Source organism: Mus pahari, chromosome 6 (genome assembly GCF_900095145.1).
Source record: "Mus pahari chromosome 6, PAHARI_EIJ_v1.1, whole genome shotgun sequence".
Classification (NCBI taxonomy): Eukaryota; Metazoa; Chordata; class Mammalia; order Rodentia; family Muridae; genus Mus; species Mus pahari.
Window position 1 is genome coordinate 53,468,869 of NC_034595.1, and position 16,173 is coordinate 53,485,041.

General features: G+C 43.3%; 1 protein-coding gene across 5 annotated transcripts in view; it reads left to right on the forward strand.

Moving 5' to 3' along the window:
* Pde4b (phosphodiesterase 4B) overlaps positions 1-16,173 on the forward strand; it is a 524,127-nt gene that overhangs the window by 469,262 nt on the left and 38,692 nt on the right. The window contains exon 7 of one of the 5 annotated variants that reach the window (XM_021199494.1): positions 2,063-2,351. The exons of the other annotated variants lie outside the window; for them this stretch is intronic. Coding sequence (XP_021055153.1) covers positions 2,063-2,109 — 47 coding nt within the window. The 3' untranslated portion in view covers positions 2,110-2,351. Of the gene's footprint in view, positions 1-2,062; positions 2,352-16,173 lie in introns of those variants that run through there. 5 annotated transcript variants of the gene reach the window in all.

The following is a 16,173-nucleotide window of genomic DNA, read 5'->3' on the forward strand; positions in this document are numbered from 1 at the left end:
AGACCTCACTAGTGCGAGTCAGTGATAGAGCTGGGAGCGAGGTCCAGCTGTCCCAACTCTCAGCAAGACCTCTTTCCCCAGGAGAGGACTCAGCCTCATCCTCCCAGGGCAAACAGAGCAACACTGCCTCTTCAGGAACAGATCTCGAATGTTCGCTCTCATGGCATCACTGACGAGTGTTTTGCATCCAATTTTTCAAGGAAAAAAAAATACTTGCAAGTGGAATTTCTAAGCCACCTCATTTTTAAAATTCAATGTTTAAACCAAAGACCAACTTCCAAGAGCATCTTCATATGACCAGGACATTGCTCTGTGTGGTGGCAACCTTCGGTCAATCATCTCTTTCTGGCTCCCTCCTTGTGCTGGTGTAGCTCTAACACGGTGGTGCCTATAGCAAGGTACCATGCTAAGCATGGAGAAACTGGGATGGAGAGAAAAGGAGAACATTGATAATTCATACTGGTTACTTCCTAATCTAAAGTTTCCCCTGGTTGCAAAATGGGGAACACAGTATCTACTTCATGAGATGTTAGACATGAAGGTCTTAATAACATCCTTGTCGGAGGAGGCATTTAATCAATCTGTAAATTTCAATGTTTCATCACATTTTATAGATTGGCATGTCTGTCTCTTCCACTGAAATTTTATCTTGTTTCAGTTACTAGAACTTTGGATGGTGTTGATTTAGTATGGAGACGGTATCTGAGTTTTCAGAAATGATGGAGGAAGAAGAGAGGGTTGTGGCTAAGAACTATAGTTCGGTTTCATTCAGAGAAACTGAAGACCTGGCCTCATGTCCCAATTGTCCCTTGGATTAGCTATACAATTGTAACCTCTGTGGATTTCTCAATCTGTGGAGTACATTTTTTTTTTTTTTTAAAATCAGGCTCGCAAGGACTCACTTCTGAGCGCTGCTGTCTGGATGATTTGAGATAACACAAGCATATACATTTGAGAAATTTGTCAAATTATCACATCATGACTTGTTTTACCTAATAGGTACTTTGTCACTCTTGTTGACTGTCCATCCATGGAGGATAAGGTCCTGCGTTTGGTGCTCAGAGGCAGTCTTTGATTTTATTATGCTTTCAGTGTGTCAAGGATGTCATACACCACAGTGTCTGACTGAAGACATCACCAATGGCTTGAGAGAAGATCCAGAAAAGGCCATTGACCCCGGTGGCCTCTACAATGAGTGGCAGCTGCAGCAGCAGCCACTGCCTCAGAAGCCATTCCCTAAGATCAGGTATGGGTAGCAGCTGTTGCCAATCACCTGCTGATGTCCTTGTCAAACATCAACAGTATCCATTCATCATTTCTCTCCAACATACTCAAAAGCAGCAAATAACATTGATCATGAAAAAAACAGGGTCATGGCATGACAGGGTGCAGCAAAAGGCCTCAGGCTGGTAGGTTAGGGAGTGAGGACTGGTTACTGGCAGCTGGCTGCACACTCTGAGATTTAGTTCACAACTTCCTGATTCCCCACCTTTGGAAATCCCAGCAGAACTCTGCCTCCCTCTCCATCTATTCTACACCATCCTCAGTTGCCCACCAAGACTATTCGAACCTCACAGCAACTCTAAGCACCACTGAGTATCCATCTCTAGTCCTGGCCACACATACAGAATAGTGCCAATGTGCATCCTCCTCCAGAAAACTCCCCTCAACCATTCCACTTAAGGAATGCAATCAGTCCCTCTGAAAGAGTCTCTGGGGACTACAAGTACCTCAATGGTAGTAACTGCCACGTTTACTTTTGATATATGCAAGCCTAGATAGAGAAACTGGTTTCTTGTGCTCTGTAGACAGAATGGTTGTACTTTTGGCAGATGTTAGGTCTCCTCTCTGGGTCTGGGTATTACCATCTGGGAAGCAAGGAGTTGGATAAAATATGGCTGGCCTCTCAGGGTCATTTGGTTTTACTAGTCTTTTGCACCAGGGAGGACTGGTGCGGTTGCTTATGGAGTCAGAGAAGAAAGGAACATCTCACATTACGTGTGTGCCCCGAAGAGTTGGAAATCACCACACACTTTATCATTCCTAGCTTTCCTCTCAGAAGGTGGCCACGGGAGACTGATGAAATGCGGAGAGAGCAAGAGGTGCTGAGATCATCTGTGAATACTTGCTGCTGACGTTTCTCCAGGAACCAATCAGAAGCCAGTGAATGTGTCCGGATGTGCAGGCCTCCTCTGTGGCAATCCATGCCTGAGTTCTGTCCATTCTCAGAAGACTCACACTCAACCCTGCGGTTACATGGGAATCAGGCCATGTCACGTGGTCCAGGCATCTTTCCACTGGTCACTCACCTCCCTTTCATCTCTTGTGTTTCCCATCTCTTATAAAGATCTCCCCCCACCCCCTCCAAACATGGCTTTGAACATAACTATTTTCTTTTTTCCTGAAATCAGCACCTCTACTACCTGGCTGCCTCTCACCCTGGGCCTCTGCAGGAGAGTCTTATAGAACTGCTAAAACCTGCTACTTCCCAGTGAGAGCCCCTTAAATATGCTCACTGTCCTGATTGCCCCCGGCTCTCCCCACACCTCCCTTTATTCAGGAGCATGAAGTCCCGGCACCAAATCCAGTCAGCTCTGCTCATTTCAGAATCTGACCCTGCCCTGTTTTTCTTCAACACTAAGCCCTGTGTGCAATCTGTCTGCTCCCTGCTTTTTCATTTCATGTGGGCCCTGCCCTTCTGCCTGTGGGTACCTCTACCTGGCTTGTTATTATGCCCTGACTATTTACGTTCTGTGCTCCTTTCTGTGCACCTCCCAGGCCACATAATCATTGAGGGCAGCCAGGATAGAGTCTTTTGCCCACTAAAGCATTTGCTCTCCCCATTGTAATTCACTGTGAGGTCCTTAGACCCAGAGCATCCTTTCCTGTCCCAGTCACCATTTCTTGTCCACCTACCTGTCATTCATAAAATAGTGACAACAAATCTACCTCACCACATTGTTTTACAATTTTTTTTTTCATTGAGGATGAACATTACCACCTCAGCTGATGGTTGTAATGGTAAATGTCACCCTTTTTATAGTACCTCAGTGTGCTTCAGTCTTTGGCGCGTAGGCTTTTAACATTTAGAATTAGAGGAAGCCACAAATTGATTCATTACCAGTAGACATAGACATTGATTTTGCCTATAAATCTGGAAAAAAAATCCTCTACTCAGCTCTACATTAGAATTACATTAGGTTAATGCATCTCCGTGCATCTATCTGTATATGAGGAAAGCGTTCATTAAGTGGCTGCTACTGAGTAGACACACCTCAAGGCCCTAGCAATTTCAGTGGCCTTTCTTACAGATGATGAGTCATTCAATCATCTCCAACTCAAATCCATATTCCCTCCCCAAGGAAAGGTGCAGTATGGGAGTCATGGCCGTCACAGCGTAAGAAGAGGGCTGGGCTGGGCTGCCTCCCTCCCATCCTTCTGTAAACTTCTGGGCTATGATGTAGCAGCTCGGGCTGATATTTGGCTGACTGGCTAAGCTAAGCAGTTCCTAATCAACACTACCACTACTTACAAGTCATTCAGAGTGATGCCACAACTCATTCCGTCAAGGAATCCAGCCAATGAAGAAACTGAATTCAGTAAAAGTTTGCAAAAATGAAGCTGTAACTCAGAAAAGCTGACTCAACCTCAAAATGTCCACTGTTTCTGTGGGGCGTGTAACACTGGAGTATGAGCTATTTAAAAAATGATTAGCATTCTAAGTTTACTGCTATGTCAAATAACCCAATTTGTTCCTCATTCAAGGGAGCCTTTTAAATCAGATAATGTGACAGTGTTTGACAAGTGCCAGAAGAAACTCCGTGAAAAAATAATAAATGTCTAATACTGGCCAATGAGAAAAAAAACTACTTTTAAACAATTTAGCACTGTATTATTTAGATTTTCTGTTTTAAGGGTTGTTTTAAAACAGTGTTCCGTTGCAAAATGTGTGAAGCTGACCAAAAAATAAAAAATAAAATAATAATAATAATAATAATAATAATAATAAAAAGGCCAAAATGGCAGAAGTGGCCTGCCAAATTCCAAAATACCCACTAAGTCCTTGTCCATCTGTCTGTCTGTGTTCCGGGGGAGATTGATTTAAGCCCGTATTTTCTACCTAGCCTGCACATTTACATTGGCTAGGTTTTACTGGTAAATATTGGTTTAAAGCAAACACTGAAATCTTTAATCACATTGAAACAGACCTTGCATTATTCTGCAGCAGACCCTGCATTAGAACAGAGGAAACAGAGAAGGAGCAGGCACAGCTGACAGCTACAGACTCCAGGAGTCAACTGGGAAAACCAGAATGAAATTTCTTTGGAAGGAGAAAGGCCAGGAAAACCACTGCTGAGATACAAAATTTTGTTTTTCTTAAAGTCTGGAGCTGTGTTCAGTGAAGTGACGTTGCTTACGGACCGGGAGAATTCAGGGCAGGAACGGAAGCACTGCTAAATAAGGAGAAGCTAGCCCAGAGAGCCAGCTAGCTGTGACATAGCCAGCGTTGGCTTCCTCTGACTCTCAAAACTATTCTTGTTTGCTATTGTGACAAGTTGGGTTGCCATGAAACCTGGGCCCTAATTTTACATCTCCTCGCAAATTCTGAATCTGTCACAAAGCGACTGTTTGTCTACGCACAGAGGCTGTGAAAGGCATGCTGGTAACCTTTCCTCAATACACAGTCATACAAAACTCCTGTTTGTGCTTGACTTGTCCTGTCCACATTCCCATCTGGGAGTTCTACATGCTCATCTAGAATACCATTCTCACCCACCCCCCAACCCCCAAACACCTTGAGAGTCCAAATTTCCTGCTGGGTGTTCCTTCTTTGCGTCTACCACCTCAGCCCCACCTCCACCCCCCACATAGACACAAATCCCAGGTGCTTAGATGTTAGCTGAGGAAGTCTTCAAGAGGACCGAACTGTTTTATCTCTAAAATCTATGATTACCTCTGCCTAATGGAAACATTACACACCCCATGCTGGGGTGGATGATGGGATCTGAGGGCAGGGATGTGGTGGAGATGAATAGCCAGCTCTTACTGAAACTACTTGATGCAAAGACTGGGGGTTTTGGTTGATGGCTTGGCTTGGCTTGTCTGAGACGGGGGGGGGGGGGGGGGGTCTCCCTATGTATTGTTAACTAGTCTGGGTCTTGTTGTATAGATCAGACTGGAACTAACTCACATAGATCTACCTGCCTCTGCCTCTTTGGTGCTGGGACCGAAGGTGTATGCCACCATGCCCAGCTTCTTTTCTGTTGTTAAAAAATAGAATTACATTTCATTAGCGTCTCCCCCCCACACACACAAAAGAACTGCCAGGAAAATGGTGTCTAGAATGGTTGGCTCAGATGGGATGCTTAGCCCCAAGCTTGGGTTCAGATGAGACTCTTACAATGATTTTGAAAACACGGGAGCCAGTCTGAGAGAAGAGTCACTCACTGGAATTTAGCCCCCAGAATGACCCCAAAGGGGCTGTCACGCAATTCATAAACTGGTACAGGGCTAAGCGCCAGCTCTGGATTCAGGCTGGACTAGAAAGTGGATTCCAGCCTGTACTTACTGAACAAACTCTGTCGCCTTTCTGAGCTACAGTTTGTTTGTTCAGTATGAAAGATGGATAATTACTATTTACTGGGGTTGTCACAGATATTAGATGAGTTGATATATACAATTTCTCAAGCGTTGCTTGACTTGCGATAGGAAAAACAAGATCTTGTTAGGATTTGCCCAGCACGGGGCCATGAGAACCTCCATGATTCCTCTGGGGCAGACTTAGGAAGGTGAAAGTCCAGCTCTGCTCTGTCTGTGACCTTGAGAAAGTTACTGAATTTCCCTGTTTCTTATCTATAAAATAAAATTATCTGTTACATAGGTATATGGTAAATATTATGATAAGTATTAAATTGGCTAATGGATGTAAAGTGTCTAGGTCCTGACTGACTGGTGTTAGCCACAATCCTTACTGTTGTTAGCACTGCTTTGAAAGCATTTATGGTGAGATGAATGTAGGCCTTGGAGTATTCTGGTTTTAGCTACAGTCTTAGGCTCTGAAACAGTATGGCCCAATAGATATATAATGAAAATTCCTAGCAAACTCAGGAAAAAATCAAGTACCGGTTTGTTAAAGATTTATTTTAACTTGATGTATATAAGTGTTTTCCTGGATGTCTGTTTATGTACCATTTGCATCCCTGGCACTCTCAGGGGTCAAAGTGGGGTTTTAGATCCCCTGGTGTTACAGTTACAGATTGTGAGCCACCATGTGGGTGCTAGCAACTTAGCCCAGGTATTCTGCAGGAATGTCAAGTGCTCTTAAGCACTGAGCCATCTCTCAAGCTTTCTGAAACAATTTCAATAACATATTTAACATTTTATATCTAAAATACTATTGTTTCACCCTGTGATGAAGTATAACCAGCTACAGTCTTTAATTTTTTCTTACAAAATGAAATGTTATATCTGCAACCTCTCTTATATCAGGCTGGCTGCATTTCAGTAACCCAGTAGCTACTAGCTCATACTGGATGGCACAGAAATTCCAGATTATAAACAGGATGAGGACATTTCTCCCCTTTGTGGTACATGGATGGACAAATGCAAAACTATTCTCAGGTGACCTGCCTAAAGGCACCCAAGATAGCTCCGTGTACAGACTCTTGCCTAGAGCCAGATAAAAGATTTTAGTCAATAATGCTTTGTGAGATCAGAAAACTACTGGTTTCCTCTCCATTAACCACCTTTGAACTCAACAAGACACATCCGGCTTCTTCTATCTATTGTCCCTTGATATTTCTTTTCTTCTAAAAATAAAGTCTGGGGCCTGGAGAGATGGCTCGGGGGTAAGAGCATGTACTGTTAGGTGTGCACTTTGGTTCCCAGCACCTAACAGGAGGCTCACAAACACTTGTAACCCCAGCTCCATGATATCACATACCCTCTTCTGGACTCTAAAGTGCACACATGTGTGTAAGTACATGCGCACACACACATGCACACACACACACACACATACACACACACACACTCACAATTAAGAATAAAATAAATCTTTTAAAAAACAAAAATAAAGCAAAATTTATTTAAGATATAAATAACCTTCACACTCCATATTGAACACCCTAATATCAGGCTATAGTATTTCTTAAGCACCTGTCTTTCGCTTCAAACAGTAATCTCCAATAACGGTCTACCTCATATATATCCTTTGCTGTGTTGCATAACTCTTACAACCTGCTACAGTCAAAGCAACAATTCCTCTTCTTATAGGTGCATTACACATAGTAACCCAGCAAACTTCGGAGTCAGACAGCCTAGAATTAAACCTCTGGGTCTGGTGCTTTCTGTTTATGGGATTTCGGGTGAAACACTGAAACCATCCAAGCTTCAGTCTCTTTCTTTATGATATAGGGACAACCCGAGTGCTCTGCTAAGGTGTGATGAGGATTAAAAAGATGACGCATGGACAGTAATCCATAACAGCAAAGCACTAGGCAGCTATAAAGTGGATTAAGAGATTTATAAAACACGTTCACACACCATTCTTTTTGTTGCACACTTTTCAATGGCTCTACATTGCCTGCCAAATAAACGCACATTCCTTGTTCTAGCATAAAACATTCTCCTGGGCGAGCTCTGTCTGCCACTATATTACCCCCGCAGCTTTGTCCAACTCCGATCAAAGCCAAATGTTCTAGCGAAGGAACGCTGGCCTCTCTGCTGTTCCGAATGGGACACGGTGGTGTGGCTCACTTCTGACACTGTACCCTTCTTCCTGTGCTCCATCACTTGCTTCATCGTTCTGGCTCTCCAAATCCCATCCATTTTTCACCATCTTCAAATCTATCCCCCACACTGCTGTCTTGGGCCCTGAGCTCTAACTCTGCTCCTTCTGAATTTTGATCACATTTTTTTAATGATGAGTAAAAATGCCACTTGGGATTCTAGTAACATTTGGTGCATGGAAATTTACAAATAATTTCCTGAACATAACTGTTTGAGAGAGTTAAAAATCTCCAAGTGATTTAGTAGAAGTCCTATGGACAGGCAGAATGTCCCTCAGTTTTAACCTAGCCACTTCTAGAAACCTGGGCAAGAATGTGAAAGAAACCCAGAGTGCATTACTTTTTGTACCATTGAATAAATCACTGAGAAAGAACACAGATTATTTGTAGATTAGTTTTATTTTTTAAAAAATGGGGACAAGGAAGAATTATTAATGCTGTGTCTTCAGTACTATTCATTAGCAAAGGTTCCTCTCCCTTTAGTAATGGATATCCTAATATTTTCTTATTTGGGTCATGTCAACAAGTCCACCAATATCCTTCTCTCTTAAGGGTTAGCATCTAGAAGGATATGAGAAGAAACATTTGGTAAAATATAGCCAGTTGAGAACAGTGGCCAGCATGAATTGTGAGAGTTTAAAGGAAGGGACTTTAATTCGACCTAGAATGCTTAGAAAATCATGAAGAGATGGCTTCAGGCCAAATCTCAAAAGATAACTATGTACTGGCCAGGTGGACTAGGCTGGGAAAGCCACTATAGGCGGGTGCAAAAGCTGGGGCCTAGACAACTTCAGTATCTCTCAGCAGTGAGGCTGCAGACATCAAGCTTGAAGAAAGAAGTCCTTCAAAGCACTTGCCTATCTGCTTTCTCAGTTTTATGCTTATCAAGTGATCTTATGAATATGATTTGGAGAAGAGATGACTAGGAAGATATTAAAAGCCTTTCATAAAATGATTTTTCTACATATATTAATGCATTAACCTCTGACTTGTCAGTAGATTCTTATGCTTAGAACTAGTTTTAAGTTGAGGGAACCCAGAACATTTGGATAAAAGTCATGTTTCTGGACCTGAAAAATTTGCAGGGATGCTGCATTTTGAATATCAACCAAACACTGCCACACTGGAGATCAGGAGGTTCGCCCTCTTAGATGTCTCAAATCCACTTCTCTCTCTCTGTCACCAATACTGCTCCACAGTGCTAGCCACCACCATCCCTTGCAAAGCAGCTGCAATTAAAAAGTGAAGGCATTTTAGTTTGTACCAGTTGCTAGAACCAAATATTTGAACTGGGTAATAGACTTGTATTTCTCCCAGTTTAGGAGGCTGAAGTTCAAGATCAACGTCCCAGTAGGTTTATTGTCTAGGACGAGCTATTCTCTGCTTTAATATAAGATCATATAGCAATGAAGTCTTCTGCAGGGGTCAACGAAAGAACCAAGGAGGGCAGAGCTACCAACTGGCATAGCTGGGACCTAGCTTTTCTTTCTCTATGTGCCTCCAAGGAACTTTGATGGTAACCCTGTGTTTATAACAGGGCTTGTGGCTTATTAAAAAAAAAAAAATCACAGACCTTCGAGATGGAGAACTGAAGTTCACGTTCTCTATCTCCTCTCTCTACCCCTCCTCCCCCCACACCACACCACCCCCGCTCCTGTTTCAATGCTTGGAATGAACTGTGGGACAAGCCTCAGTCTTCTCGTGTGCATCACGGAAACTCCACATCATCATTGTTATTCTGTCCCATGGGGTTCATTTTTCAAGGAAAAAATGAGGCATGCAAGAGAAAGTGGCCGGTAAACTGTCAAGTTCTATACACAAAAGCTAGTTGCAATTGGAGATTTGTAACTTGGCATCTTGAGGAGTTGCTAAAGACGGAGGCATCAAAATGACCTACTTTCTACTGTTATTTCCCTTGAGGGCTTGAAGCTCTCCAGTGAATCCACCCAGGGCGAAGTCCCTGTCATAAGCAATTGCGATATTCCATATTTATAAAGACACATGAACCAAGTCCAGGCTACAGAGAGCCCACCTAGGGCTTATAAACTGTGGTTTTGGAAGAGTTGCCTTGCAGAGCATGTGAACGTTCTCTTGTGGCTGCACTTTGTTCTAAGAGTATTCTACTTAAGGTTCAAAACACATGCTTTCCTGAGATGTTGCATTCCAACATGAGTACGTTTTATTAACTATTCATCAATATTAAATACACAGCTTTGAGCACCACAGCTTGATAGGAAAAAAAGATGCTGTTAACTCTAAGGGACAAAATCATAAAGAAGAGCACCAAATAAATAGGACAATAACATCAACCTATTTAAATGACAAAACTTTATCTTCATGTAGATGAAGTTATATTACATATTAACAAATATTTATTATACTGTGGAGAGGAACATCAAAATGAAATAAGCAAGCTCATTTTGAGGTACTTAGCATCTTTCAAGGCACCTAGACTAAGGACATCTACAAAGCTAGATGCTTGTGCATAAAATTAGGGCCATAAGCTAAATGCAAAGATCTAACAAATGTATACATGTCACTTCTTCAGAACAATGGAAAAGATTCTGGTAAGACATCTAAGTTCATACCCTTAACATTAGGAGATTAACAAGGGGATTTCTTATCATTCAACACCAAGAATAGTTTGGTTCCTGAGTCAGCGGGACTTACTCAGTGTTATAGTCAGCATGGCACCCAGCAGCAGGCGTGGCACATAGTAGGTGTTCAGCCTACTTCTGATAAATGAATGAATGAATGAATGAATGAGTAGTTTATTGCTTAATTCTCAGTATCTGATAGGCCATTGCTCTGGAACGTCAGTAGGATTTGGTGGAAAGCCAATAAAGAGACTACCAAGAAGGCATGAAGTAACCCAGCACAAAGGGGCATGTGTGGCTCCTCTTACCTCTCTTCCTTTCCCTGGAGCCAAACTGTTTCTCCACACGAGTTAGCTATGAAACATGTCAATGTATCCTCAGGAAGGTAAAGACTAAAAAGAAGAAGGAAAAAAAATAGAAAAAGTTCTCAAGCTGTTTTTGGCATGTGTTGTTTGCTTAGTCCTCACAACTGGTTGAAGCCCCCAAATAAAGTAGAAGAAAATGGAGCTGCTGTAGGGGGACGGTAGGCTTTTGTCTCAGGACCCATGGCTTGCAAGTGGTTCAGGCAGGATTCAGACAAGGCACAGTCTGTCTCCCATGAGTACTGCCTACATCTGAGTTCCTAAGAGCCCCCCAGTGTCTTGCATGAGAGCACACGGCTTGACTGACATCACTCAGCTGTGAGAGCCCTCCAGAAGCCCCAGTTCAGATGCTCCCCTTTCAGAAAGCCCGCTCTTGTTCTGTATTGGGTGGGGTGCTTATGTTTGTTTTGGACTAGCCTAGTCTCTAAATGGGACTTTGTTGAAAGAATACTTACACAGAATGTCAAAAAGAAACAAATCATGAAAGAAGACATAAACTTTCCTAAAATGATCAGATTAATGTAGCCAGCACATAGACAACGCTTGATCCATTGTGGCATCATAGTCCCATAAAGGAAGTCATTTCTGGTCACCAACATGCCACTGCCCCACAAAGATGATCATTATTTCCCTCTGGATTCATAGGTTCATTTTGCTCCTTGCTTTAGCACATTATGTAAATTGGATCATACTTTATTTCAGGTTTTTGGTAACTGTTTTTTGTTTGTTTGTTTGTTTGTTTGTTTGTTTTTGCCATATAGACACTTAGGAAATTTACCCTCCGTGTCATAGGTTGTAATTGCTCTAATTGCTTTGACCCATAACATTAACTATGCCAACAGTTGCCACCAATTCATAAGAAGACAATTCAACTATATGAACCTTACAAGGGAAAGATGTTTACATTCCTTTTCTATGTGGCAAACAGGGAGAGGCTTAACAGACATGTTCCTGATATAAATGAAGCTGGGCTAAAGCAGCATTTAGATAACATTTAATTTGAAGGGAAGTTTATATTTGAGGTATCCTGTGATGTTTTCACTTCCCAATCATATGTATTTGTGGGGGCAGAACAGTTACCTCTTTGAACTCCAACTTCCCCATTTGTATCCAATAGAACGTCTCCATTGTTGGGGGAGCTTCTGTCCCCTCCTCCATGAAGTCAGGGGGTAAAAAGATCACACTGAGCTTCGAACACTACAGAGCTAGATTTCAGGGAGCTGAGGTCTGCTGCCAGCCAGGTCGCCAGCTTCGTAAGTGTTGGTATCTATTGCATGTGTTCTGACTGGGAGGAGCTGGCCGTCAGAGACCACTCAGAGCTTTCTAATTACCCTTTCCCACCCACCCTCCTCTGGGTCATCCTTCTAGACTCACCCCTCAGTACACCTCCCCCACCACACACACACATTGCTCCTGGATTAGAGTGAAAAGACTGGGGGATTTAGACTATGATCCCAAATAACAGACACGCTGAAAATTTATAAAAACAGGGGGAAGGGGGGAAGAGCATTGGCTGAACAAAGACACATTGTATACATTGTGATTTTATTTAATTTATATACATTTGTATGTAAGTACCAATACATAAATGAAAAAAGCTTGTACTATGATGTTAATAATGGGAGCCAACCACCGAGACCTGTATCATGTCAAGTTTTCCTCCTCTGCCATCTCCTAATTTTCTAAAATGATCCTGCACCCCATCTGTAATAAGAAGGAGATATCTGCAAAGCACATATGATAATTAAAGGCATATTACCTGTTCTACACTCCCACCTAGTGCAGGGTTGTTCATTTGACATCACTTTACATGTGAAGAAATTCAGTTTCACAGACCTTGGGCAATTGGCCTGAGGTCAGCCACAGCGGCAAGATGAATGTGAGCATCATACCAGGCCTTCTGAGGAAGTATTGCACAGCCTCCTTCTGCTAAGAGCTACGTTAGATGGACCAAAAAGGGAAGAGGAGACTCAGGACTGACAGCATTTAGGAAAGCAATTATGCAATTTTAAGGAGAAAAGACCTGGTCAGGCGTTACTTTAAATGCAGCATTTTCAGGGAAAAGGGTGGCTTCTCTGCGCTAAGCTGAATCCTCTTTAGTATAGAGAAAACACAATCCTGCCAGGAATCTGGAAGATACTATTGTCTTTGATGATTTAACCTCTGACTTCTTCCTTGGCTCTAGCCTTAATAAAAATCAATCATACCCCCTTGTCTGTCTGTCAAGCAAAGGTGTTGCAAGGATTAATGAATACTGTGGAGCTCCATTGAGAAAAGAGCTATTTGAATACAATATATCATTACAAGATTAATATTAATTATAACTTTTGCCCATTCATCAAATGCAATGCTGGCCTTACTATTGAAGGAAGGAAATCTTCCTCGGCCACTCTTGCAGGAATGACAAGAAAGAAGGTGGGCTTTCCCTGTGGCTTCTCTTTGAATGCTAGGCTCCGTGATACCACCATTCATGCTTGCATTCCCTGTTCTTAGCCTCTCCCCTCCCCCAGACTTGCTTCCACAATGATAACAACACTTCCTTTAGGACCTTCTTATGCACAACAGGGACAGAGATAGCTCTCTGGAAATATAACCTGTGTAGTTTCATAGAGCCCTCTACACTAAAGAGCCTATATTTGCTGCCCCAATGCTCATACTTTATCTTGGCACTTGGGTTTTGCAAATGAAGTTGGCTATTGGCCTGTCCCTCTAGACAGGTTCTCAAAATTTTTGTTTGTTTGGTAGGTGTTTGGGGTTTGTTTGCTTGCTTGCTTGTTCTTTGCTGCGCTGAGGATTAAATATGAAGCCATGCCATTAAGCAAGCATGCTGTCACCCCAGCCCTGTTTTCTGAACCACTCCCTTCCTCTGATCCCTGGCATCCCAGAAACCATCCAGCATCCTTCTTCCTCTCATCACCTATGACTATTGCTTCCCACCATTTCCGGCAGAATCTGGGCACAGGCACAGGAGAGATCTGAGCTGAGTGAGTGTGCTGTGCAGAGTCCTCTGGTGGGGTACAGTTAAGGCCTGCTCTTGCCCTGGGTTGGCAAACAGAGCCAGTGTCTCCATATGACAACCTTCTTGTTTGTCACTGTTCTAGTCGTCGTCCTGTGGCCATGATAAAGGCTGTGAACAAAAGCCACTTGGGGAGGTAAGGGTTTATTTGGCTTCAAGTGATTCCCCAGTCCATCACCGAGGGGCTCCAAGACAGGAACTCAAGCATGGCAGGAACCTGGCTGCACCTCAAACAGAGCATGATGAAATGCTGCTGACTACCTTGCTCCATGGCTCCCTCGGCTCTCTTTTTACACAACCTAGGACCACCTAACACAACTGGGTGGGACCTGCAACATCAATCATGAATCAAGAAAGTGCCCTCACAGACTTGCCCACCAGCAAGCTGATGGATGCGTTTGCTCAGCGAAGGCTCCGCTCCGTCTTTCCGAAAGACTATTTTGTGTCAACCAGCCTGACCTTTGACCTCAGTACTCAAAAGGTCCCAAGGAAGGCATAGCGGTACCCTTAGGACTCTATCTGTAAACCAAAGAGTCCCGTGCTAAGGAAAAATGCTTGCCTGTTTTTTCCTAGTCAGCCATAACGCAACAGCCTGCTTGGAAGAATGGTTGCAAGTAGCTGGTGAGCTGTGTGCGCATCTTCAGTCATAGGAAGCATCACCTCAAGTCTCTTAGGTCTCAAAGGTCTGTCTTCCCATCTGGTATTTCTACGCCTGCCCGGAAGAACATGTCATGAAGTGACACTCACCAAGCCATTTGCTCATTGAGTCAAAGGCATCAAAATAATGTAAGACATTAGCATTGAGGAAAATAAGCCGCAAGAACGCTAGGATCTTTGGAACTTTTCTGTGTGTCTACAAGTATTTTGAAATAAGAACTTTGGGGTAGGGGAAGGACAGAGAATGCAGAAGGAAGGAAAACACCATGCTCTACCCTTTGGTTGTTTGTTTGTTTGTTTGTTTGTTTTTTCCAGAAGCCTTACACTTACGTTTTGCCCCAGGCCCTGCAAAAACTTGTTACATATCTTTACTGAAAAACCTCCTGCTTAAAGTATACTTCTCCTCTCTCTTCCTCTTCCTCCTCCCACCCTTGTAGTCCACGCTGGGTCTTTGGGTTTCTTTGCTTGCCAGTTCTAAGGGCTGCTCTTCCCTGCTCACCTCCCTACGGAGCACTGGCCTCTCTCGTAAGCACTGTCTCCCGGCCTCTTATCTGTTCTCTTTATAACATGAATACTCATATCTCCTTTTACAGTTAGGCCATGGAAGTTGAGGATCACACAGTGAGTGTTCAGAGAGAAAGCTGGTCGGCCCGGTCCTTGCTTCAGCAGTGGTGTTTCCTCACCACACTGCATGTAAGCTGTCCTGCCTCCAGGTGCCAAGACTCTGCAAACAGCTTGGGCAGGCATTTTTAATCTCCATTCATAAGGGTGTCATCTGAGTGTCTCCTGGGGTCTCACCACTGGCTATTATGGTTCCAGGGTTCCAAAGCTACAAGGTGGAGGCTGGTGCCAAGCTAGTTATAACCCTTAGGAGCAAGTGTTAGTGCTGAGCTAGTTACAGCCTTGAGTAAGAAGTGTGAGGACATCCCTCCCTCTCACTTGTATCTGTGCCCTCTGCCTTAGTTGTGACAAGCAGGGCATGGAGTCTTGACTGTAGGATGAGAATTTGGAAAATATATGTATGGAGACAACATGTGAAATCACAAAAGGATTAATAAAAATATTTTAATGCAAAATAAACAGCTATTATGAGGGGAAAAGAGCTTGGAAAGTGACCAATTTAACGGAATTTTTAAATGGAGCAGTCTGCTTAAAAAAATATTATGGTTGGCCTGGGCCCGAAGAGAAAAAGACAAAGATACAGGGTCTGTTACCCAGGTACAAACACCCAAGGATGCACCTAGCTACCACAGTACCAACACTGCACACACACCCCTTGCAGAAACCAGGTACTGTGGTATATCTCTGAAGAGGCTGGCATTTTGAAGTGCTTTTGCTGGCATGACTCTGTAATTCCTATTCGAAGCTGGAGTGGAAATCAGATCCCTTCTTCCACTTCATGGAGCAATGTGCCTTGTGCTATTTTATCTTACAGTCATTTTGCATATCTGCTGATTCCAACAGCTTTGAGCAAACTCCTCCCCTTCTGGCTGGCCTGCTGAAAGCCTGGTCCCAGTTACAGAGGCTGCAGGTGGTGATGGTGAAAGGGCACCTAAGGCAGTGAAGCCCAAGCAGCTGGGAAGGGGTTGGACTTTTTCTTTTATTAGAGGCAGGGAGTAGGGCGGGAGGGCTCTGTCCCTTCAGGCAAAGCTTTCTTGAAGAAGTGTTCTTAGGAAACAGGGGAGGAAGGGTGCTCTAGGACAGACACACACACACACACACACACACACACACACACACACACACACACA